The 27,135-nt window shown below is 42.3% G+C and overlaps 1 protein-coding gene across 6 annotated transcripts; it reads left to right on the top strand.

Annotated features, from left to right (window-relative positions):
• The first annotated feature begins 1,718 nt into the window (after positions 1–1,718).
• On the top strand, positions 1,719–26,702 carry ddhd2 (DDHD domain containing 2). 6 transcript variants are annotated; one of them, XM_010896328.4, is made up of 20 exons: positions 1,719–1,934; positions 2,552–2,689; positions 4,704–4,896; positions 5,362–5,549; positions 5,671–5,760; positions 5,895–6,015; positions 6,111–6,200; positions 6,296–6,437; positions 6,554–6,762; positions 8,290–8,357; positions 10,029–10,148; positions 10,233–10,328; positions 10,443–10,622; positions 12,236–12,262; positions 18,174–18,329; positions 18,655–18,757; positions 18,885–19,046; positions 21,881–21,979; positions 23,744–23,912; positions 25,052–26,702. In XM_010896328.4, exons 2-20 carry the CDS (start codon positions 2,570–2,572, stop codon positions 25,131–25,133), a joined length of 2,415 nt encoding a protein of 804 aa, XP_010894630.1. In that variant the 5' UTR covers positions 1,719–1,934; positions 2,552–2,569; the 3' UTR covers positions 25,134–26,702. The 6 variants fall into 6 exon arrangements, with proteins under 6 accessions (XP_010894630.1, XP_010894629.1, XP_010894631.1 ...); XM_010896327.4 differs by having other exon boundaries at positions 5,350–5,549; XM_010896329.4 differs by lacking the exon at positions 12,236–12,262 and having other exon boundaries at positions 5,350–5,549.
• Positions 26,703–27,135: the final 433 nt, after the last annotated feature.

The raw sequence follows: 27,135 nt of genomic DNA, 5'->3' as shown, positions 1-27,135 counted from the left end.
GCTTCCACCTGCCCTTCTGTCATAGTAACCGCAAAGACACACCAGAAATGGAGGAATCATAAATGTGCAGATATGCTGACCTTTGCATAAAGGATGTGGGACTCTCACTGAATGTGCCTGGAGGAATGGCTACATGGGCTGGACGTGCATGTTTGGTAGGTGTTCTGGTGAAAGGCTCAATAAAGGAATGCTTGATTTGATCATTTTCACTGTAGGCCAGCATTCCAGTTTCAGAGGAAAGGCTGTTTTATATCTGATTTGAAGAACACACACAACTTGATGCAACCTGAAGCTCTACTGGTAATAATATACAATTTAACCGGTCATCCTAGGCCTGCGTACAAGTAATAACACTATTTATGTAACCTACAGGTCAATCTACAGGTAATGACACACCAGTAACTTGTCTCTGTGTAAATATCAGTAACTGTTTTGACCAATTCCAGCACTAAATACTCCTTAAATCTTGATTGATTGATCAGACCAAGATAAGACTGAAAATACAGGACTTAAAATACAGGACTAGCTTCAATCATCCCAACATAATGAGTAAAATGCACTGCATGGACAGACAGGTATGCAGCTCAGAATTTGATTCAGGACATCTCAGTCTTAATTTCATTCCAGAACCTAGGCAGATTTGTCAGCATCAGGTGCTTCTTGCGGTATGAAAAATTATATACTGAACAAAAATATAACCGCAACGTTACAATTTCAAACATTTAACTAGTAACAGTTCATAGTTACAGTTCATATAATCAAATCAGTCATGTGAAAAAGAAAATTTGCCCTAAATTATAAATTTCACAAAAGCTTTTGCCCTCTGAAATCAGATAAGACACTGAACTACAGTCAGGTCAAGATACCGGGGAGAACAACAAACAAGCAGATAAGCTTCCCTGAGACGGTTCCTGACAGTATGTGCAGAAAGTATTCTGTTGTGCAAAACCACAGTCTCATAAAATGTCCATGCAGGTGGCTGGTCATAGATGATTCTGCAGGTAAAGAAGGCAGATGGAAAGTCTTGGGCTGGGGTGCTTACACGTGGTCTCCAGTTGTTGGATGCGTTTTATGGTAGACATATGGCCTATGGTAGGCTAGTGTCTGGTGGACATTCCTGCAGTCAGCATTCCAATTGCAAACTCCCACCCCAAAAAAACGAATGTGATCACCTATTTTAAGAACATAAGTTTTGAGGTCATGTTACATAGGTTTACAGAAAAGTTAATTGCGTCAAAATTGGTAAGACCTCGGCAAAAACAAATGTCTCGGCAAAAAACACATTATCTATATTGATAACCCCCAACTGGTGTTTTTAAATTGTTCCTAGATCGCTACTAAAAATAATTGACTTAGAAAATAGTCAACCTTGTCTTACATGTCCGGGGAGAGAACAATAAACAGGCAGCATGCAGGAAGAAAAAAAATAATGTTTAGGACTTGGATCATTTAGAATAATTGGAATTAATCCCATGTATTGATTGTATGATATACAAAGCTTAACAGAAACTACACATAGAGCCTCTGCTTAAATAAGACGAAAATTATTGATTCATTTTAGAGGGTCTAGTGTGTTCTGGGCGATGACACAAGTAACTAAATGATTCGAAAACATCGGCTTCCGCATAGAGTCGTCTGACTGGCCGTCCCTTACATCTATACAAAAAGTTACCAAAAGTGACATCTCGCCTCTTGACTGATGACGTCAGGGGATTTTTGGGGGCGGGCACATCACAGCGGAGATGACCGCACATCCTGCCTAGCTGTTTTGTTGATGTTTTCGAAATATTTGTTGATTCCATATTTTTGTTTTGCCCTCCGTGGTTAGATAAACCGTGTTTGGTGACTGTGTGGGACATCTTTAGTGTCAGAGTGTAAGTGTAATGTGAGTGTCCTGTCCGGCGGTCCGACCTTGACCAGGTCAGCACAAGCAGGTCAGTTCAAAATGTATTAATACAGTATGCATTCCCATTTCCCGTAACGCTAGTTGGCTGCAACAGTCTAAACGTTTAGCCACCCACTGGCACTGCTTTAACTAAGGCTAGTCCGTTTACTTTGCAAGTGATGCAGCTAGAGCAGTAAGCGGGTTGTGCATGTAGTACCAATTAATTTGCGAACAGCTAAACCTGCAGCAAAGCTAAGGACGTTATGTGGAGTTGCTAACTTAATGGTACTAGCCACGGGTTTTTGAAAGAGCTTGACAGCTTGCATTCCGTTATCTGATTACTCATTGTCTACTAAGCATAAACCATCTTCATTCATTTATTAGCTAGCTGATGTAGCTACTAAGTTAGCTAACGTAACATTCCTGACTAATGTTCTTTTTTCAGTCTACAACAGAAACACTTAAAACATGCCCTTGTAATTGTTAACCTTGTGTAGCAGGTGTTCAAATTAAGTTTTGTGTATTTCTACCTAGGTAGTGTTCAGAGCCTACATTGTGGTTTTGTTATTTGTCTTTCATCTTTACATCTTTACATGATACTACTGCAGTTACCTCTATGCCCATTGCTCACTTTCTCCATCTCTGTCTTTCTTTCACTTTCTGAAGGCCTGAACAGCCAGGGTGATGTCAGATGGCCTAGTGCCAGAGGGGGGGCCAACTCGGCCTGCCCCCACAATCACTTTTCAGGACCTGTCTGACACACCTGCACAAACACCTCTGGATGGGAGCACACCTGTGGAGCAGGTGAGTGTGTGACCCAGTGAGCTCTACTGTAGTGCTCTGGAAGGGCATGATTATTAGGTGTACAGTCATTGGCATTTACCTATATGTGTATTGGGTGGGGCTCCATTTTCATTCTCCAGTAAGCCAGTAGAAATCCCCTGAAAGTCCTTATTCCCACAAAGACAGGCTTGAGCCTCTGCCAGTTGCGGTCAAAACCCAATTTAATCTTAAGATTCTGAATGGGCAAAGAACTAACCAAAAAACTCCCAGAATCTCATGGGTGAACAGTAATGTCATGCCCCCTCAGCCTGTGACACTGCCCGCCCCACCAATCCAGCCGGTCAAGTCTGTGTCTGCTGGTCTTCTTCAAAGACAACCGTTGCTTTAGTCACCTAGTGTGTCACAGTTGCTAGTTAAAGAGGGCTTCCTGTGTGGATAGCAAACAGGAAGAGCCTTCATGAACATTCTTTGTCAATTCCTGAAGTCATTCTGTTATCTGATTAGATGTGAATTGGATAGATTTAACCAGTAAAAATCATACATTGGTAGTTTAAAAATCCAGCATTTAAAGCTTTGGCTACAGAAACACTGTTGCAGTCCACTTCTCCTTTTGCATACAGAATTCCAGCCCATGAAGGACGTCACTCTCCCTCCCAGAGGTACAGAGAGTTCTTTCACATGCTGGACTGAGCTAGGGACTGGGTCAGCTGGGTGGGAAGTATAAAAGAGGGGAAGAGAAGAGGAGACAAGGGGAAGAGAGCAAAGCAGAGGGAAAGAGATGCTTGTTGTGATACAGAGAATAACATTAGAGAATAAAGGGCTTTGTTAACGGTCCGTTATTCTGTTATACTTGCCTGTCCTGGTCTCGTTGCTGCTCATCTCCAGTGAGCAGTGCAATCCACGTGGAAAATGGACGACTGACCTACCTGGCCGCAGTTTAATTATTGATCTCCTGGCTGTAATGGTAGAAAGCTGTGATTCAGGAGAGGCTCTGTGAAGAGGAAGGTAGGTCAAGCTAGGTCAAAGGTTGTGATGCTGCTACCTACCTATTTCTTGGGGAATGGGTTCTATTGTCTTCCGGCACTTAGTTTGGCAGAGCTAAGTGTTATTAATATGCTTTTGTTTCTCCAGTGTTTCTTCATATGTACTTGTGGAAACAGATTTTGTTACACTGCCAGTTACAGTATGTTTTGATCTTCTCCAAAGTATTGTCACTATGCAGGACATAAAAATAGAGAGCGTGACCACTTACAAATACTTGGGTATTTTGATGGAAGAGTGTCTTACATTTAAGCCACACATAGGGGGTCTGGTGAAAAACATCTAAAATAGTTTTTTTCCTGTTTTTCCTTGCTACCTTTCTGCCTGTATTAGCTTATGGTGATGTCTTGTACAGGCATACCTCCATGTCCTAATTACATGTTTGAAACGGTATATCATGTGGCTTTGAGTTTTGTTACAAACCCTAAATCTCTCACCCATCACTGTATCCTTTATATGTGAGTGGGCTGGCCTTCTTTAGCCCTTCAGTGATTAAGCAATTAGTATATTTTTGTTCGCAAGGCTCTTCTTAGGCAGATCCCAGTTTATCTATACTTTTACATTGTACAGCTGACTAATTATAAATATTGCTTGTGCTCCCAAAACAATATTTTGGTGATGGTTTATGGTCTATGACCTGTACTGAAGTAGAAAAAAATAAACTCCAGTACTGTGCACCCTCCACCTGGAATGAGCCACAAAAGATTACAAAAATTAAACAATCTAGTGACTGGTTGATTTTATGTCTATAATAAAATCTATGATAGACATTCAAGTCGTCTGTAAATATTTTTACCCTTTATCTACATTGTACCTATATATGAATAGTATAACTACTAACTGTAATAATCTATATTTTACATTGTGACTTTATGTACTGTAACTTCTGTGCTTCTATTTTGTCCAGGTCCCTCTTGGAAAATAGATTCATGATTTAATTGAGGCTAACCAGGTCAAATAAATGTAAATTATAGTAATGGTGGTTCTCCAACAGGTGTCTGGTGTGCTGAACGAGAACTCCCCTTCTTCCACCTTTTCCTTTGAGTTGGTTGACATGGATCCCGCCCAGCCCCTCTACCAGCCTGTAAAACCCCACTGGTTTTACTGTCGCCGCATTGAGTCCAAGGACTTGTGGCTCCCCTTCAGCAGAGAGGACTCAGAGAGACTGGAACAGGCCTGCACTACTAGTGAGTCAGGGGGCAGTGGGGGGGATATAACCCAGTCCTGGGCTTGTTAACACTGTTAGTGGAAGGCCAAAACACATCTGTTTTTAATTTGTCAGCCTGGTAGTTAGTTGCAGTCACCTAGTTAGGATAAGTCCTTGACTAGAAATGGAGGGGATAACACAGGGTTTGGGCCCTCGAGAACATAGTGGCATAGTGACATAGTGACATAGTGCCTGTAGCAGGGCTGAGGACAATACTGAACTCTGTACTAAAGGATACTTTAAATAAACGTTACTGGTTTTATAAACTCAACAGAGAGAGTTATTTTTTTTTGTCTTCTCCAGTCAGGTGAGTTTGTCTGCTTTCCTTGATACCTTTATAACTAGATAAGCCCCGCCCCAAAAACCCCAAACATTGTTCTTTTGTTTTGCCCCTTGAGGAAGGCACTTAAATCCTAATTGCTTCTGACTGAAGTCTGTGTTACAGGTGGAAACGAGGAGGTGATGGTTGCCGTGGAAGGGGAGAGATACGATGTGCGCGTGCTGGAGCGCCAGAGGTACGCTGTGTACTGGGACCAAAGGCCGTCAGAGGTCAGACGTTGTACCTGGTTCTATAAGGGAGACAAAGATACCAGATACGTTCCCTACCCTGAGGAGTTCAGCAACAGCCTGGAGGTGAGACATCTACGTTACTCTAACCATAGTAGTTCTGCCGCACCACCACTAAGACTGACTGACTGTCTGTGTGGCTGTCTGTCTGTATGACTGTCTGTCTCTATGACTGTCTGTCTCTCAGGAGGCCTATATGATAGCAGTGACTCTAGATGAGTGGAAGAGGAAGCTGGAGTTTCCTTCAGGAGAGACAGTCATCCTGCACAACCCTAAAGTGAGTACGCTGAGCGGACCACACCAGAGGACTGTCGTATGTGCCTAGTGTCTGCCTCAGGCCTGGTCCTCGCTGTCTGTGGTCACTCTCTTTCTGTCTCCACCTCTCACCCCTCACCCCCTGTACATGGTCAGCTGTTCATGCAGTACCAGCCAATCACGTTGCAGGACGAGTGGGTGTCGTCTCCCTCAGAGCAGACGCGTCCACGCACTGTCAAGAGGAGTGTTGACAACATCACGGCAGAGATACCCGATGGTGCGTGCGTGCGTGTGTTGCCTGTATGTGCTGGAGTGAGAGAGAGAGTGCAGGAGCCTTGTCCTGTTCTAATAAGGCCTCCCCATGTCATCCAGGTGAACCTGAGAAAATTGACCACCTGGTGTTCATGGTTCATGGCATCGGCCCTGCCTGTGACATTCGCTTCAGGTCCATCATACAGTGTGGTGAGTTTGAGTTGTGTCCGTGTTGTTCTTGTGCGTCTGCGACCGTGACTGACACGACCTGTGGGTGGTGTGTGTGTTCACTATGTGCCATGCAGTCAATGACTTCAGGAGCGCCTCCCTGTCCCTGTTGGGGAGCCATTACAGGAGAGGTCAGGAGGAGGGCAGGGTGGGCAGAGTTGAGTTCCTGCCTGTCGACTGGCACAGTGCACTGCATGGAGACGCAACTGGAGTAGACCAGTAAGAATATTTGTACACACACACACACACACACACACACACACGTTCTTGTCTTATCGCTTTCTCTTTATCTCTCTCCATCCCATCTCATCCCCTTCTCTCTCCCCCTCTGCCAGGGACATCCAGAGGATCACGCTCCCCAGTATCAGTCGTCTGAGACATTTCACCAATGACACTCTGCTGGACCTCTTCTTCTACAACAGTCCTACTTACTGCCAGACCATAGTGGACACGGTGGCCTCAGAGGTCAACAGGCTCCACTCACTGTTCAAGCAGAGACACCCAGAGTTCACTGGAGCAGTGTCTGTGGTTGGACACAGCCTGGGTGAGACACATTATTTACCTTCACTTACATTATGAATCATTCACCTTCACTTAAACAGACAAGCCACTGAGAACAGGTTATTTCTTTTGCCGGACCGCTTTGCGGAGCTGGCCAAGAAGAGTGAATGTATCTTAGTGAATGAGTGAGTGAGTGGGTGACTGACTATCCCTTGTTAAATAGCGTAGTGGTTTGAGACACAGACCTGCAATCAATAGGTCCCGCGTTTGAATCTCGTCACAATCAAAGCAAATTATTCATTCGGATTTGTTCTGACAAAAACTTCATCAGGATTAGTCATTGGTACTTAATAAGAAACATTAGTCATTGGTACACAATACTTAATGGGGTCTACCGTGCTGTTAATGCGTGAGAAAATGATCAAATGTCGAGTTGCTATAACAAGACTTGGCAAATGTATAGCACTGTGGTGTAGTGGTTAAAGACAATGCCACTCATGTGGGAGCCCTGGGTTCGTATCCAGTGAGGGCAACAGCATTTATCACTTTTAATTGTGGACTGGCTGAACTAGGCTTGCTTGGTTCCTTTTCTGGTTTTACAATAATGGCCTATTCACAATACACATGATGATCATTCATAATGAAAACATTTAAATAATCAGCACAAAATAGATCAAAGTATGATTAACTGGCAGGCTCCTCAAGCGATTTAAATTCATTCATGGGTACTAGGCATTCTAGCTGGAGCTCATTTTGCAGCTTATTAAACTTCTGTGGCCCAAGAAAGGTAAAAGCAGTTTCACCTTTAGTAAAACTGCCGTATTTAGTACTAACCGGTCCTGAGTTCTTGTTCTGTAAATCATTTTCTGAACCTTAATGAGGGATGCAATATATGTGGAAAGTTTCTGCAGGAGTGCTGTGTAAATAAAACAGAAGAGAGCCTCTCTCGTCTTACATAGAGGCCCCTCCCATCTTTTCAAACAAAGTGCAATGATAAACTTGTAATTGTTTTCCAGAATTCATCAGGATTTCCTTTACAATCAGACAATGTGTTTCCATAGAAATCTGACTTAGTTTTTCGGACCTGTGCCATGCATATATTCCCCAGTTGCTTAAACCACAGTCAATCCGGAACTGGCTGTGTTTTTCTTGCCTTTTCGTCTGCAGCCTTTCTTTTTGGTGTTATTTCCAATAGATTGAAAGTGAACCATGGTTTGGATCTGCTTTTAACTTTTCTTGAAAGGGACAGGTTTCTCTACAAAAACAATGAACACTTTTGGGAAGTACTTTAAGGCAAATTCAGGTTCTGAAATAGCTGGATTTTTTTGTAAAGATGTTGACTCCACATTCATATGCCTCAAATGTGTTTGTGGAATAAAACACTCAACAATAGGAAATACTCCTATAAACATGTGCTCCTTTAAATGGGATTTATTTCAACACCCGTTCATAACACCTGAATAAAGATTGGAACTGTCTAGGAAACAGGACACCTTTTGGAGTCCTATATCTTCAAAAGGATTTGCTTATCTTGACCTATAATATCAAGGAACCTCACATTCCCCAACAGGCTCGCTGATCCTGTTTGACCTGCTGACCAATCAGAAGATAGGATCAGGAGAGACAGAGATGGATGAGGTAACAAAGTGTTTACAGTGATAGATACTTTGTAGCATTAAAAACCTGACAAACCTTCAGTTAGAATAATAAACTCACAGCAGGAGAGTTCTGTTCTAGTGGATTTTTACTTACAATGACTTCAGATATTTTTACATATTTTTTTAGACCAATTAGAGGAAAATACATTTTAATAAATGTATTTTATTAAATGTAGACTCACCAGTGATTGAGATCTGACTGTGCTTTAGATGTGAGTTTAGACTTGTTCACACTGGCAGTTTGAAAGTGACTCATCTGACTTTTTTTTTTTTTTTTTACCCCATATCTGATACTTATTACTTTTTTACTGCTGTCTGAACAAAATATTCTAGGTGTGTTTCAAACCACTTTCATATGTCGTACTAATTTGGATACAGATCTTTTATCTGGCTGTGTGACTTGAACTAAATATATTTAGCCCTATATTCACTCCCTCTACGACATGTAACTGTGAAAACTAGCATTAAATTCAGACTGTGGTGATAACAAGAATGACCATGTCAATGCCAAAGTCAAAAACCCAGATCTAACAAATACATTTTCGTCAAATCCTTCATGATTTACTGTAACTGGCCCACATTGGAATTGCATAATTTGGATTTTGACATTTGTTTTGCTGCGTAACATTTAGATATAGTCATTTTCAATTTGAGAAGTGACTGTTAATGACTATGGGGCATTCGTATCAGCTGGTAACATAGCTAATAACAAAGTAATTGGTGGATGTAGTGAAAGTTGTTTTAGCTGTAATGCAGCGGGTTAATGCAGCGGACAAACACATGAACATATTGGTGTTGACATCCATAGAAGCATCATACATTTTTACTCCATTGAAGTGTGCAACACACATACAAATACAAAATGATGGGTCATTTTGCTGTGGGGCAACGAGGAGGTTCACTTTCCCCTGCGGCATCTTTGCCCTACTGGTTGCTATGACATTTCCACTGTTTGGGGTTAGTTCCATTAATCTTGAATGCGTCCATGTTTGGTGTTAGTTCCATTAATCTTGAATGCGTCCATGTTTGGGGTTAGTTCCATTAATCTTGAATGCGTCCATGTTTGGGGTTAGTTCCATTAATCTTGAATGCGTCCATGTTTGGGGTTAGTTCCATTAATCTTGAATGCGTCCATGTTTGGGGTTAGTTCCATTAATCTTGAATGCGTCCATGTTTGGGTTTAGTTCCATTAATCTTGAATGCGTCCATGTTTGGGGTTAGTTCCATTAATCTTGAATGCGTCCATGTTTGGGGTTAGTTCCATTAATCTTGAATGCGTCCATGTTTGGGGTTAGTTCCATTAATCTTGAATGCGTCCATGTTTGGGGTTAGTTCCATTAATCTTGAATGCGTCCATGTTTGGGGTTAGTTCCATTAATCTTGAATGCGTCCATGTTTGGGGTTAGTTCCATTAATCTTGAATGCGTCCATGTTTGCTCAGACCTCACATTTGGTAACTTGGAATACTGACTGTTCAAACAGCATTTACACATTGCATTTAAAGAAATTATAGTTGATTTGAGCGTTAAGGCCTGCAGTGTGAACAAAGCTTTTGTTAAAGCTTCAGACCTAATGGTCGATATATGGAATGATCTTGTTATACTGAAGTTCTGTCACTTGAAAAGGACTTCCTCCCCGGTCTGTCCTGTAGGGTCATCGTGGTGACCCCTCCCTTCTGACCTGTGATGTGTTGGAGGAGGCTATGTGCAGAATGGGCCTCCAGGAGCACCTGGCTACACTACAGAGGGTGGACCTCGACCTGGACTCCCTGGTCTGTTGTGTGTGGGTGTGCAGTGTGCTTGGTGTATTTGGGGTGTAGTGTCTCCATCCTAATCTCCACCCGGTCTCCCCTCAGGCTCTGTGTGATGACACTGACCTGGCAGCACTGGGACTCCCTCTGGGACCGAGGAAGAAGATCCTCAACTTCATACAGAAAAGGCGCCTACTACATGTCAGGGCTCGTATGGTCACTGTGTGGATGGAGGATCGTGCCTGTCTGTTGTGTATCAGCACGAAACACCAGATATGTACCAGAAATTGATATCATTTATCTCTGTGTGTGTAGGAGGGTCAGCAGGGGATGGTGCTTTTGGCCCCCGGGCTGCAGGCCCCAGAAGACCCTTCTCCCTTAGAGAGCCTTGGCCAGCAGTCTCCAGGGACACCACCAAGGCAACGCCCGCTTCTCAGAGGCCAGTCATCAACCAGCGCTGTTGACTATGAATACTTTGATGTGGGCATTGGACAGGTAACAGAGCTTTGGAAACACACACACACACATCCTACCTGGGGTTGCGGTGCATGTAAGAGATACGTGTGAATGCTGCACTGTCTGTTGCAGTGCATGAGTGATGATGGATATGATGTCAGAATTAGTGGTGCGAATAGTGTGTTTCTATGGTGCCTCCTTTTGTGCCCTGGTAATGATGTCACAGATGACTAACTCAGTGGTAACTGCCGGTAGCTCTTAATGGTTACAGACTCCGTGGGAACAACCACTGTAGTTACTAATTTTGGAAACCACCTCTGTTGTAACTGCCAGTCTGCTTTCACACTCTGCTTGGGACTCTGCTGTCCACTTTCCTTTTTGATCCTGTGTGTGTTTGGTTTGATGTTCAGTTGTATTTCCCCAACTTTATCCCCCAAAATTAGGGGCGGGGGGGCTGACATGCCAGCATCTATGACAAAAGGCTTATTGTGTGAAATGCTAAAACGTCCTACCTGTACACCAGTCTCTCTTGCTTGTCAACTTCATTTTCTTAACATTATTTGACAATACTGTCTTAACATCATTCCCTAATAATAAGTATTCACTCTCAATTAACCATTCTCTAAAACTGCTCATGAATCCCCTGCCAGACTCCTAATAAAAGCCACTAGCTACCTACTAACGAGGCAATATGAATTCCATGTACAGTATATTGAATTGCATTGGGGGTTAAAAAGGGGGTAGAATACATAGTTTTGCTGGATGTAGCACACAGTGCCCCATGATTTCACATTATATTTGTAACTTTACAAACAACTGAGTATTTCGGACAACACATTCACTGCGGCACTGAATAGTTCTTTCACAAAAAGTATCCCTTGTAAATTACAGTGGTGGGATGGAAAATATGGTGTGGTTGGATGTATTACACAATCCCTCTCCAAAGCTAATGAGCATATGCAAATTTACAAAAATAATCAAAATAGGATGTTGTTATATTGGATATGTTCTCTAAATAACTTAAGGTCTTTCTCAGTATGTTCCACCTTATAATATTCTTTAACTTATGTATTATTATTTAAATAGTATTTTTGTTCTTATTTTTCCCACATAGTTTTTCCTTTGAAATTGTACACAATACACACTATAGAGACACACCACAGACTTTTATTTTGAAGCTGTGACAGTTGGTTAGCTAGCTTGCTTCTGACCTTTGGTTGTCGCTCAGACGATGGCTACCTTCTTTATATCAGTGTCACAGCCACTTACAGGCCGTTCAACACACATGTGCGTGTGCACAGACACATCCAGTTAACGTTTCTCAGACCTCAGTCGCTAGCTTGTTACTCTGAATATTAGGTGCAGGATGTTGTTCCTCTGCTCTGATGTTTGTGCAATAGTAAACTGTGCGCAATGGTAAACTGCGCTCAGCTTGGGGAAAACATTTATTTCATAAACATTTTATTTTTCTCTGTGGCATCGCATCACATTTCAGCAGCGGCCGGTCGCCACTGTTATTACAGTAAGAGGGAAACACTGGGTTCAGTAGTTGTAGTAACAGTAATAGCACCAGTAGTGGTGACGGGTCCGGGGCTTGAGCCTGTGAGATCTAACATCCCTCCTGCTTGTCTCCCTTCTGCCTGTCTGGACAGACCAATGGAGGCATAGCCAAGGGACAGGTCTGTCACACTATTTATACAGGACATGCTGTTGGTTGTGGTCCCCATCCTGACTTCTTCCCTCACCTCATCCATTTCCTCCCAATCTGTCCTCATAGTAGGCATCAGAATGGATCCCTACAAGAGGACTCTAACCCAAACCCTAGTTTCCACACCGTTGCGATTGGTCATTTAGATGACCAGGCTGCCTCAAGGATCTATTCTAATGTCCTCGCAGGAATCAGACATCTCCGATTCCGTATTGACCCTGCCTTCCATGTAGGACTCACACTGTAGGACATTGTGTGTGTGTATATATATATATATATATATATATATATATATATACATACACACACATACATACATACATACATACATACAGTGAGGAGAACAAGTATTTGATACACTGCCGAATTTGCAGGTTTTCCCACTTACAAAGCACGTAGAAGTCTGTACTTTTTTTCATAGGTACTCTTCAACTGTGAGTGACAGAAATCACATGGTATGATTTTGAAGTAATTAATTAGCATTTCATTGCATGACATAAGTATTTGATACATCAGAAAAGCTGAACTTAATATTTTGTACAGAAACATTTGTTTGCAGTTAGAAAGATCATATGTTTCCTGTAGTTCTTGACCAGGTTTGCACACACTGCAGTAGGGATTTTGGCCCACTCCTCCATACAGACCTTCTCCCGATCCTTCAGGTTTTGGGGCTGTCGCTGGGCAATACAGACTTTCAGCTCCCTCCAAAGATTTTCTATTGGGTTCAGGTCTGGAGACTGGCTAGGCCACTTCAGGACCTTGAGATGCTTCTTACGGAGCCCCTCCTTAGTTGCTCGGATCGTTGTCATTCTGGAAGAAACAGCCACGACCCATCTTCAATGCTCTTACTGAGGGAAGGTTGTTGGCCAAGATCTCGCCATACATGGCCCCATCCATCCTCCCCTCAATACGGTGTAGTCGTCCAGTCCCCTTTGCAGTAAAGCATCCCCAAAGAATGATGTTTCCACCTCCATGCTTCACGGTTGGGCCTGGACATGTGCTGGCTTGAGCAGGGGGACCTTGCGTGCGCTGCAGGATTTTAATCCATGACGGCGTAGTGTGTTACTAATGGTTTTCTTTGAGAATGTGGTCCCAGCTCTCTTCAGGTCATTGACCAGATCCTGCCGTGTAGTTCTGGGCTGATCCCTCACCTTCCTCATGATCATTGATGCCCCAGACTGAGGGAGAATGGCCGTCATCTTGAACTTCTTCCATTTTCTAATAATTGCGCCAACAGTTGTTGCCTTCTCACCAAGCTGCTTGCCTATTGTCCTGTAACCCATCCCAGCCTGCAGGTCTACAATTTTATCCCTGATGTCCTTACACAGCTCTCTGGTCTTGGCCATTGTGGAGAGATTGGAGTCTGTTTGAGTGTGTGGACAGGTGTCTTTTATACAGGTAACAAGTTCAAACAGGTGCAGTTAATACAGGTAATGACTGGAGAACAGGAGGGCTTCTTAAAGAAAAACGAACAGGTCTGTGAGAGCCGGAATTCTTACTGGTTGGTAGGTGATCAAATACTTATGTCATGCAATAAAATGCAAATTAATTATTTAAAAATCATACAATGTGATTTTCTGGATTTTTGACAGACCTCTACATGCTTTGTAAGTAGGAAAACCTGCAAAATCGGCAGTGTATCAAATACTTGTTCTCCCCACTTTATGTATGTATGTATGTATGTGTGTGTGTACATGTGTATACACCCATTACATGAGCACATTTACTGCTTCTGTGTATTGGTACAGTGCTGTGAGGAAGTAAGCATATCCCTGAAATGTGTATTTAAAAAAAAAAAAAATCAGATATTCTCGTTGGGGAGGGAGGCAGCAGGCTGGGCATCATTTCTGTTTCTGTCTTTATAGTATGTGAAGTGTCACCTTTTTTCTTATTAAGTATATTATTTTATGTTTTCTACATTTTGTGAAAATGTTGCATGTTGACTTTTTGCTTTATTGAAAGAGGAGAGAAAGAGAAAAGAGGCAAGATTGTGATTCAATAGCAGTGGGCTATTTTCTGTTCCATTCTAAGCTTTGGATTTTGGAAGAGACCATGGTGTTAGGCCTTGGTGGGTCATTTTGAATGTCTGAGCTGTATGTTATGCAAGTGTAGAAATGTTTGGACTTTGAGTCACAATAATATTTGTCTTGAAACCATGAAGTAATGCAGTCAGACCCAAGCAAATTATTTTTATAATGTTTCAACATCTTTTCAACATCTGTTTGCTCAGTGGGCAGCTCTTCTACTCTTAGCCAAGAGAGTCAGGCAAATATGCTATTGTTAGTTCTGTGTTAAAAGCCAAGGAGGGATGCTCTATTTTGAGCCCTCTACAGCTTTGTCTGTTTTTGTTTGTTTTTGCTTTACTTGACTGTTAGAAATCAGCCGTTTCGTATAGTGGTTGTAATAATTATCGCATAGCCATTTGTCAAGCGAGAGAGTAATTCAATTATTTATTGCAGCATTAGAAAGTCTTGTTTATGAGGTTACGGACCTGGTCTTCCTTACACAACCTCAGTCTCATCTCACTCTATCTCTTCTCACTGTAATGTTGGTTACAAGCTGATATATACATTGAAGGGTGTGTCTACCAAACAAATATCAGGTTTCCAAGACAGTAACCCCCATGCCAAATGGTCAATGTGAACATTCCTGTGGTTATCAGAGCGCAACCTACAGAGAGATAATCTAAACAGAGATGTTTCTGTTGTTCTCATTATCTAGGCCATTCACATTGTAATTGTTAATGCTCAGATTCCACATGACCATACTGTTGGACAGTAGTATACAGTGAGGGATTTTTTTTTTTGATCCCCTGCTGATTTTGTACGTTTGCTCACTGACAAAGAAATGATCAGTCTATAGTTTTAATGGTAGGTTTATTTGAACAGTGAGAGACAGAATAACAACAAAAAAATCCAGAAAAACGCATGTGAAAAATGTTATAAATTGATTTGCATTTTAATGAGTGAAATAAGTTTTTGATCCCCTCTCAATCAGAAATATTTATGGCTTCCAGGTGTCTTACAGGAAACGAGGTGAGATTAGGAACACACTCTTTAAGGGAGTGCTCCTAATCTCAGCTTGTTACCTGTATAAAAGACACCTGGGAACAGGTGCAATCAATCAATCAGATTCCAAACTCTCCACCATGGCCCAGACCAATGAGCTGTCGAAGGATGTCAGGGACAAGATTTTAGACCTACAGAAGGCTGGAATGGGCTACAAGACCATCGCCAAGCAGCTTGGTGAGAAGGTGACAACAGTTGGTGCCATTATTTCGCAAATGGAAGAAACACAAAAGAACTGTCAGTCTCCCTCGGTCTGGGGCTCCATGCAAGATCTCACCTCGTGGAGTTGCAATGATCATGAGAACGGTGAGGAATCAGCCCAGAACTACATGGAAGGATCTTGTCAATGATCTCAAGGCAGCTGGGACCATAGTCACCAAGAAAACAATTGGTAACACACTACGGCGTGAAAGACTGAAATCCTGCAGCCCCCGCAAGGTCCCTCTGCTCAAGAAGGCACATGTACAGGCCCGTCTGAAGTTTGCCAATGAACATCTGAATGATTCAGAGGAGAATTGGATGAAAGTGTTGTGGTCAGATGAGACCAAAATCAAGCTCTTTGGCATCAACTCAACTCGCTGTGTTTGGAGGAGGGTTTTGAGGGTGTTTTTCTGCTAAGGGCAACAGGACAACTTCACCGCATCGAAGGGACGATGGACGGGACCATGTACCGTCAAATCTTGGGTGAGAACCTACTTCCCTCAGCCAGGGCATTGAAAATAGGTCATGGCTGGGTATTCCAGCATGACAATGACCCAAAACATGGCCAAGGCAACAAAGGAGTGGCTCAAGAAGCACATTAAGGTCCTGGAGTGGCCTAGACAGTCTCCAGACCTTAATCCCATTGAAAATCTGTGGAGGGAGCTGAAGGTTCGAGTTGCCAAACGTCAGCCTTGAATCCTTAATGACTTGGAGAAGACCTGCAAAGAGGAGTGGGACAAAATCCCTCCTGAGATATGCAAACCTGGTGGCCAACTACAAGAAACATGTGACCTCTGATTGCCAACAAGGGTTTTGCCACCAAGTACTAAGTCATGTTTTACAGAGGGGTCGAATACTTATTTCACCAATTAAAATGCAAATCAATTTATAACATTTTGGACATACGTTTTTCTGGATTTTTTTGTTGTTATTCTGTCTCGTACTGTTCAATAAACCTACCATTAAAATTATAGACTGAGCATTTCTTTGTCAGTGGGCAAATATACAACATCAGCAGGGGATCAAATATTTTTTTCCATTTCTGTAGATGCAGCTTTGCTAGGTCTGTCTTTGCTTTACCTGACTGCACTATTGGACTGTAGTATAGATGGAGCTTTGCTAAGTCTGTCTTTGCTTCACCTGACTGTACTATTGGACTGTAGTATAGAAGCAGCTTTGCTAAGTCTGTCTTTGCCTCACCTGGCTGTACTATTTGACTGTAGTATAGATGCAGCTTTGCTAGGTCTGTCTTTGCTTGACCTGACTGTAGTGTTGATGCAGCTTTGCTAGGTCTGTCTTTGCTTGACCTGACTGTAGTATAGATGCAGCTTTGCTAGGTCTGTCTTTCCTTCATCTGATCATACTATTGGACAGTAGTATAGATGCAGATTTGCTCGCACATTGAGTTCAGCTCTTGACAGAATTAGGTGGGGAGGCCTAGATAGATTACCTGTGTTTTGGAATGATATTGACTTCAAATTACTTTACAACGGTTTTGTAACTCCTCAGACTCAGGCACTTCTTTGTTCTGAGGGCGTCAGAGAGCACCTTGACATATCTGTCACCACGCACTTGGTTCAGACAAAACTTGATGAGATGATAAAGGCAGAGATGTAGTAATATAGTTTTTGCACAAGGAAATTGCATTGCATAATTGCATTAATTATTTTAAGTGTCATGTTGTAATTTGTTCAATTCAGTCCCATTTCTCTGTCAATATTTTTTAAATGAAGATCTATTATCCAGATTCCCAAATACTTCCTCACTGCACGTCATGGTTTTCCTCACTGCACGTCATGGTTTTCCTCACTGCACGTCATGGTTTTCCTCACTGCACGTCATGGTTTTCCTCACTGCACGTCATGGTTTTCCTCCTGAGGTCCTCAACATGGTTGCATTATTGTGAGGCATGAACATTATTCACTCATGTGGTATTGAATGTTTTCATCGGATTATGTTGAACCATGCAATATCACTATGTTGACATTTTGTGAGGGATCCAGTTCTAACTAGCTTATGTGATTTATGTTAACAAAACCAAGGATTAATGAGATGTCATTCTTAACAATCTTTGCAAACTAATTATTGGATGCCATTTTAAAACAACATATCATTGCACAATGTATGAATCAGTACATTGGCTGTCACTCCAAACTGCAAATTTCTCTGTAAATCAACTTTACGTTTCCCTGTGTATATATAACATAACATCTACTTTAGAAGACTCACGTCTAAAGCAGCAATAGAAAAATGCCAAGGTGTGATGTTGGAGTAAGATCTTTCAGATATAAAACCCAAACTGACAGGAAAAGCTTACATTTACAAATCAGGGCATTCACATCACAAAGTGAATTTAAGAAATACCGTTTTTAAATAGGTTATTGTATATATGTTGTTCTACTAGTTTTGTTGTAGCACCTTTAATGCAGGCCCATTGTTAGCAGTGTGATAATATTGTTTTGCATCTTTCTACTGCCTTTTATTATTTGTTATCGCCTTGTCATTACTGCTTTGGTTTTTATTTTTGCACTGGAAAATTGTATAATGTAAATAGATTTCCTCTTAACATCAAATGTGTTATTTTCCTTACTCTCGCATTCTGTTTCTCTACAGGTGTCCATTAACTACCCCCAGTTGGCATTTCATCCTCAGGCCTTCTTTGCTTTTGGTTCTCCCATTGGAATGTTCTTGACTGTTCGTGGACTCAAACGCATTGACCCAAACTACAGTTTTCCCACCTGCAAGAATTTCTATAACATATACCACCCTGTAAGTGTACACACACACACACACACACACACACACACACACACACACACACACACACTAGCGTCACTATACTTGTGAGGACCAACAACTTAAATTAAATTAAAAAATGTATTAATGAGAACACCTAAACCTAATCCCTAACCCTCAAAAATAAAATAACTGGCCACATGTCCTCACTTCAGACACAGCGTTCTACTATGGTATAGAGGACTCAAGACAAGGAACACACTGTCCCCGTCTGCCTGTGATTATCTGGTATGTCCAACCCACGGTTGCACACATTAATTTCAGTAAGACTCAGATTGTCCCCTCTCTTTCTCTGTAGTTTGACCCTGTGGCATATCGTATCGAGCCCATGATTGTATCTGAGGTGGACTTAGAGCCTATGCTGATTCCCCATCACAAGGGCCGCAAGAGGATGCACCTGGGTATGGAAGTCCATTTATCCACCCATCTCCTACAGAATTAATCTGTGTGTCATCCTTCTCCTGTGGAGTTGAAGAGCCTCATGTCATAACAACCAAATGTTGGATGTATGTTGTGTTTGTTCCCTAGAGTTGAAAGAGAGCCTGACACGAATGAGTACCGACCTGAAGAATAACGTTCTGGGCTCGTTTCGTACTGCCTGGCAGTCGCTGGTCCGAATGCCGGCTCCTTCACTGCCCCAGACGGAGGAGGGAGAAACTTCGGCAGAAAGGTCCATGATTGAAATAGAGGGTAATACACACACACACACACACACACAGGACATTACTGGTTTGAATAGATTGATACCCCTAAGACTGTTAACATAACCAATAACAAGTGACTAGAATTATCTCAGACTCGACTTCCTGATTACGCTGGCACAGGGAGCTCCTATTCTAAATCAATCTTAGAAGCTTTTTTTTTACTGGTGAATTGAGTTAACTCAGCAGCACTACGACCCAATTGGCCATCCTCCCTGAGTAACATGGTGGTGATCCGATCCCACATTTCTGACTGTTCGGTTTACTTCGAGGCAGCTCTTTTGTAAGGCCATCAGTTTGTTTAATTTTGTACCCATGGTCTGGTCACACCATGAGTGAACCGTAACGGAACTGATTGTTTTGTATCTGACCCAAAAGGTACAGTGGGGAGAAGAAGTATTTGATACACTGCCGATTTTGCAGGTTTTCCCACTTACAAAGCATGTAGAAGTCTGTAATTTTTATCAAAGGTAAACTTCAACTGTGAGAGAAAAGCAGAACTTAATATTTGGTACAGAAACCTTTGTTTGCAATTAGAGAGATCATATGTTTCCTGTAGTTTTTGACCAGGTTTGCACACACTGCAGCAGGGATTTTGGCCCACTCCTCCATACAGACCTTCTCCAGATCCTTCAGGTTTCAGGGCTGTAGCTGGGCAATATGGACTTTCAGCTCCCTCCAAAGATTTTCTATTGGATTCAGGTCTGGAGACTGGCTAGGCCACTCCAGGACCTTGAGATGCTTCTTGCAGAGCCCCTCCTTAATTGCCCTGGCTGTGTGTTTCGGGTCGTTGTCATGCTGGAAGACCCAGCCACGACCCATCTTCAATGCTCTTACTGAGGGAAGGAGGTTGTTGGCCAAGATCTTGCGATACATGGCCCCATCCATCCTCCCCTCAATACCGTGCAAGTCGTCCTGTCCCCTTTGCAGAAAAGCATCCCCAAAGAATGATGTTTCCACCCCCAATGCCTCACGGTTGGGATGGTGTTCGTGGGGTTGTACTCATCCTTCATCTTCCTCCAAACATGGCGAGTGGAGTTTAGACCAAAAAGCTCTATCTTTGTATCATCAGACCACATGACCTTCTCCCATTCCTCCTCTGGATCATCCAGATGGTCATTGGCAAACTTCAGACGGGCCTGGACATGCGCTGGCTTGAGCAGGGGGACCTTGCTTGTGCTGCAGGATTTTAATCAATGACGGCGTAGTGTGTTACTAATGGTTTTCTTTGAGACTGTGGTCCCAGCTCTCCTTCCATCAGCAAGGGCATTGAAGATGAAATGTGGCTGGGTCTTTCAGCATGACAATGATCCCAAATACACCGCCTGGGCAACGAAGGAGTGGCTTCGTAAGAAGCATTTCAAGGTCCTGGAGTGGCCTAGCCAGTCACCAGATCTCAACCCCATAGAAAGTCTTTGGAGGTTGTTGAAAGTCCGTGTTGCCCAGCAACAGCCCCAAAACATCACTGCTCTAGAGGAGATCTGCATGGAGGAATGGGCCAAAATACCAGCAACAGTGTGTGAAAACCTTGTGAAGACTTACAGAAAACGTTTGACCTCTGTCATTGCCAACGAAGGGTATATAAAAAAGTATTGAGATTAACTTTTGTTATTGACCAAATACTTATTTTCCACCATAATTTACCAATCGAGTCATTAAAAATCCTACAATGTGATTTTCTGGATTTTTTTTCTCATTTTGTCTCTCATGGTTGAAGTGTACCTATGATGAAAACTACAGGCCTCTCATCTTTTTGAGTGGGAGAACTTGCACAATTGGTGGCTGACTAAACACTTTTTTGCCCCACTGTACCTATGATAAAAATTACAGACCTCTACATGCTTTGTAAGTAGGAAAACCTGCAAAATCGGCAGTGTATCAAATACTTGTTCTCCCCACTGTAATTTGGGAAGTGGCACGGTTGTTCTCAAACCTTACCTGGAGACCGTGAGCCGGCCCATGTATTTCATGTATTCTAGATGTATCTCACCTGAATCAACTTGTCAGCTAATGATAACCTGTGGGATGAGGTAGAGGGATGATGTCTTCTAGATTATGTCTTCTAGATTATGTCTTCTAGATTATGTCTTCTAGCAGCAGTCAGTGTGAAAGAAGCACATCTGTGCTTCAGAGTTCAGCCTTCATGTTCTAGCACAACTGTTCTCCTGTAAGGTCTGCATACAGCTGCTATTCCCTTCTATCCGTTGATGTCACCCACCTGGTTTTCCAGGACTAAATCCTACTCTTACCAGAGGGGAAGAGTTAGGGGGGTGTGGAACTGAGTTGAAGGCTTAAACTGATCAAGTTAAGCTGTCATTAACACAGGCCCGGTCTTAAATAATGACTTGATACATTGTTTTGCTTTGTTATATGAAGCCATTGTGTGACCTTGGAGATCAGAGAGTGTGTAGTTCATGTTAACGAACAACATGTTCTGTTCACTGGTGTACTTTACTGTATCAACACAGTACATTTTAGTTGACCTTGACTATGCATTTTTGTAGGGAATAATTTTCAACTGGATCATTGTATGGTTAAGTTTTCTCTTCACAATAATAGAACTGCATAATGAGAATTCTTACTGGTGATGTACCTCACGTTTCTGTTTTCATTTTAGTTTAAGTTTAGAGGTCCGTCATTATTAATTTATCATAGTTGAAACAACTTAACCTCCAGACCCAAGCCTGTTGGAAGGGTGTAAGAGTGTTCTGGTTGACGTTTCTAACATTGTCTCCCCCTCCTTGTGCTTTCTGCATGTTTCCCTCTCCTGTCCTCTCCTCCCCCTCCACTGTCCTGGTGGTCTTACCTCTACCCTGACCCCAGAGACAGCATGTGCTGCCGTGAGGAAAGAGAGTAAGGCTGATTTGTGGACAAAAATTCTGGAGTGGCCCAAAAGCCCTTCGTTTATACATTACTTCCAAGGTAAGATGCCTGGAAAGATGTAGGCTAGAATCATCGACTATGAATGGTATTTATTCTGGCTTGCAAACTGCAGACGGACCTTCTGTAAACAGAAAATGTGTCCTTACACCACCCTCTTCAGGCTGAGAGAGATATGGCAGCCATGTCTAGTCACATTGTTGTAGCCACAACTTATAATTCATATATATAAGACCTATAGTCTGTGTCCTATTTTAACTTGCACTTTAAGAAAAAGAGACACGTGGGCTGAAATGCCCTTATATTTAGTGTGTTTACTCTGTAAACTTACCTTTGTAAGCCTACTGATTATAGAGCGGTATTGGTTAAATCCACAGCTTTAACTTTCTTTAGTAATGTATCCATCTTACCTTGGATTGGTTGTCTTGATGCAGCATCTCACTGCACACTCTTCAGCCAGGTTATTCCTCCCACCCATGTCAGCGTGTCAAGCTCTTTAAACCTACCTCTCTAAGCATCATCTCTTGCCTGGCCCGGATAGGCTGCCGGGTTAACTCCCACCCACTCCACTCACCTGGCTCATCCCCATGCCCTGATAGGCTGCCTGGCTAACCCCCACCCACTCCACTCACCTGGCTCATCCCCAAGCCCTGATAGGCTGCCTGGCTAACCCCCACTCACCTGGCTCATCCCCAAGCCCTGATAGGCTGCCTGGCTTTTCCTAGGGGGTTTTGTTTTCTGGAACTCCTTTTTTTTTTTTTTTTTTAAAGGGGTTTATTTTTCAGGGAAAACCTATGAAAGCACATTGGCTAATTGCAGGCACATTGTTTCAGCTGGAATTTAGGAAAATATTGAGCAGGAAAACATGCACATATTGATGCACCATACATGGTTTTATGTGGAGCAGTCCAACGGTTCTGAAGTAATAGTGCTTTAAAGTACTGAATCATGTTGAAAATGTAAAAACATGCATTGGAGACATATTACATTGTCTATTTGTGATTTCTGGGCCAGCAGGCTGAGAAGCAGTGAAGAAGCTTACTATGCGCAAGTGTTCTTCTCAGTGTTGCCTCGGTGCAATTCTTCTGTAATTATACTTGTTCCCTCCACTGAAAGTATTAATTGAAAAATGCATACGCAACTTTAGAATTCCTCCAACTCTGGCATTCTACCCTGTTCAAAGGTAGATTCAGCCATATGAGATGCGTGTTTCCACAACTAAAGAGCGTTTCAGACAGCCAACAGAGGATGGTGTTTATGGTTGTCTGCCCAGTGGAATGTGTGGTCTCTAGGTAGTCCTCCTGTAGTAGTCGACATGTGATGATGTATCACCATGCAGGCTAACATTTTTACTGAGATTTCTGCACCTACTAATTCTTCATTGGAAATGAACCTCCTGCCAGGTGCCATTGTCTCTGGGCACCTTTAGGGCCTCGATGCTTGATATTACACTTCTTCCCCGTGTGGGTCCCTGGGCTGCACCACTGTAAAGAAAAATGTCCACATGGATAGATACTTTTTGAACGTATCTTGCAGAATCTCAGTATCTCTGGGGCTTGCTTGTGGCCATGGCATTTCACTAATTTGGTCTTTTACTTTTTTCACAATTTTATAGCGTTTACCCTTCAACCTCTAATTAGTCAACCTGTTCTGCAAACACTTTTTTTAAAATCCCTGGCCGATTTCATCACATGCAGAACCAGATATGTGTCGCTGTGTGACATGGATGGCTGTGTGGAGTCGGGGTTGATTCTGGGTCAGGCCTGGTCACCTGCTGTGGTGTGATTGGTCCGTCTCTGACTTCAGGTGTTGGTGAACCTCCGGAGTCTACAGGGTCTGCAGAAGAGGAGGAGGGGCATCAAGTGCAGGTGGGCATGTTGAACGGAGGGAGGAGGATCGACTACGTCTTGCAGGAGGCACCCATTGAGAGCTTCAACGAATACCTGTTTGCTATTCAGTCTCACCTCTGCTACTGGTCAGTCCCTCTATGTTTGTCTGTGTGTTTATGTTGTGTCTGTGGTGTCTTTGTGTCTGTGTCTATGGTGTGTCTGTGGACATTATTTTGTCTGTGTCTATTGTGTGTCTTTGTGTCTGTGGTGTCTTTGTGTCTGTGGTGTCTATGGTGTGTATGTGTTGTATTTGTGTCTGTGTCTTTGGTGTGGCTGTGGGGTATTTGTGTCTGTGGTGTCTTTGTGTCTGTGGTGTATTTGTGTCTGTATATGGTGTGTCTGTGGTGTCTTTGTGTCTGTGTATATGGTGTGTCTGTGGTGTCTTTCTGTGTCTATAGCCTGTCATGTGTCTGTATCGGTGGTGTGGCTGTGGGGTATTTGTGTCTGTGGTGTCTTTGTGTCTGTGTATATGGTGTGTCTGTGTATATGGTGTGTCTGTGGGGTATTTGTGTCTGTGGGGTATTTGTGTCTGTGGTGTCTTTGTGTCTGTGGTGTATTTGTGTCTGTATATGGTGTGTCTGTGGTGTCTTTGTGTCTGTGTATATGGTGTGTCTGTGGTGTCTTTCTGTGTCTATAGCCTGTCATGTTTTTTATCGGTGGTGTCTTTGTGTCTGTGTCTATGGCCTGTCGTGTCTGTATCTATGGTGTGTCTGTGGTGTCTTTGTGTCTGTGTCTATGGAGTGGTGTGCTGGGCTAGCCTACTGTATAGGCCGCTGCCAGGAGACCCACTGTTTTATTTTAATATTTATAATTGTTCCATCTCATTAATACTATGTAGTAGAATATACTGGGAGCAATTTAAAAAAAATTATCAGATATGTACATTTAATTTTTTAGAATACTAGCCGAGCACCTGGGGCGCTGACCCAGTGTCCCAGGATTAGGTTTTGACATTTTGGCTTCAGTAACATGGCAATTGAGTCATTGCAGAGGTTGTAGCATTGCATGACTGATTTTAAAAGGAGAGCGTTTATGCCTGCCCTTCTCTAAACCCGATAGAAACATGTCTCTGCCATCTAGAATGGAGGCCACAAAAAAAAATATCCAAGGTGGGGTGCTCCGCAAACAAATCTTACGCAGGGCCCCCCAAAAGGCTAAGAGGTTGATGTTGTGTGTGTGTGTGCTATTGTTATGCTTACATCTGGTGTCTGTCCTGTGTGTGTAGGGAGTCCGAGGACACCGCCCTGCTGCTGCTGAAGGAGATCTATGACAAACTGGGTGTGGCCTTTGAGCAACCACCGCAGTAATCATGGCTTTACTAACACAGAGACAATTACAAAGGCTGAAGAACAACCAAAGGTCAATGGAGATGCTCGGCTGAGAGCATAAACAGAAAGTTATGAAGGCTATATAGACGAGAAGGAAGCTATAAGCAAGTGTGTGTATATATATCCACTGAGAGTTATTCATATTAATTTCATTTTTTATGAAAAGCAACAAAACGATATTGATCATAGATGCAGCCAGAGTTCACTCCCAGAATGCCTTGTGTCTAAGCACCGCCTTGGACACATCGGGTCGGCCTCTGGATGTGTGACTGAATTACCCACCTTGCAGCAGATAACGTGGAGATCACTGGAGTACCCATAGAGAAGTGACAGAGCTCATCTCCTGTCCTCTGACCACACAGGCAGTGATGTTGAAGACTGACTCCTGTATGCAAAATACAATTGTCGTCCCATCTCCTAGAACCACGCTGAAAGCTCTGGACTGGGTGGTTCTGCTGCAGGGACAGGCTGTGTGATTAACATGTGTTTCTAACCGGTCATCCTGTTTGATTCTTCTGCAACCTTTTTATCAGTTATTTGTATCACTTTTTGTTCTCTGCCTTAGACTTACGTCATAATACATGGACAATGAAGGACGTTTATGCAGGACAATGATTGCTCTACCTTGTTTTTAGTGCATGTTTCTAGAAGGTTGTCTACCAGCACTACCAGAAGGGTAACACTTATGCTGCATCAGATTCTAAAAAACCCTGAGAAAGGGTATGAACACATTTAACCCATTCTCACTGTGTCATGTATATGAAGGCTTTATGAGCGCTACATATCACCACCCTGTAGTGTTACCATAAAAATTACTCCTATGATGCCAGTGCAATTTGATACTATGATGTCACTCTATCTTAACTGACTACGGACAACTATGTATTTGTATTTCAATTATTGTAAAAACTGAACTGACACAGTATGTTTCCTTCAAGTACTTGAAAGGTGAAAGTGCACAGGCTTATCGTCCCGTGTGTGTGTGCATGCGTGCGTGTGCGTGTGTCACCCAGAACATATCAGTCAATCAGCACTGCAGTCCTTTAAAAGGCATGAATCATCACTATGGCTGAATCTGACCACACACCATCTTATTTTCTCTGCTGACAGAACTGGTTAAACTATCGTTCTGGTCCAGGGGGGCTTATGGAATGCCTGACCCCAGACCCCAACAGTTGCGCTTCATTTTTCAATTGTCCATTCACAGAAGAAGGGAGTTTGATTAGGCAACTGACCTTCTGCTTGTAATGTTCTGTGTAACATGTCCCTGGTCTTTTGAGGTCACACCTCCTAACCTTGTCATGCCTCCTGTTGTAACAGGCTAAGATATAGTTCACAAAACTGTTAATAACATTTAATTTAGCTGACTGGTTTGCTTTATTACTTAATGTAAGCATGATATGATATAATTTTTTTACTGACATCAAATGTTTTTCATTAATAATGTTACGATTATCAGATTATACAACTAGATTATGAAAAGATTATCAGGCTGTCATGCAATATATAGCAGCATAATGCGTTAAACCTTTGTTAATGTGTTTTTTCTCTAACTAATATATATATATGTGTATATATATGTATGTATATGTATGTATGTATATGTATGTATGTATATATGTATATGTATGTATGTATATATATATATATATATATATGTGTGTATATATATATATATATATATATATATGTGTATATATGTGTATATATGTATATGTAGTTAATACCATGCATCAGACACATTATTTTTTACATGTTGTTTATGCAAAAAAATATCTGAAGGGAAAACCAAACAGGATGTCCAATTTGTATGCTTAGCATTTTTATTTATGTAGACTTAATTCAGATATGCACCATTCAAAAATACTTGACATTTGTGACTTCGACATGCGCCAGTGTTTGTGCTGGCCTTGAATTAAAATTGATTTTGTTTTTGCCACAAACTTCTAGCTCACTTGTAATAGTGTATTATATTGCTTGA

Source organism: Esox lucius, chromosome 13, assembly GCF_011004845.1.
Source record: "Esox lucius isolate fEsoLuc1 chromosome 13, fEsoLuc1.pri, whole genome shotgun sequence".
NCBI classification, from domain to species: domain Eukaryota; kingdom Metazoa; phylum Chordata; class Actinopteri; order Esociformes; family Esocidae; genus Esox; species Esox lucius.
The sequence above is the reverse complement of the archived record's forward strand: the minus strand, read 5'-3'. Positions and strand labels throughout refer to the sequence as shown.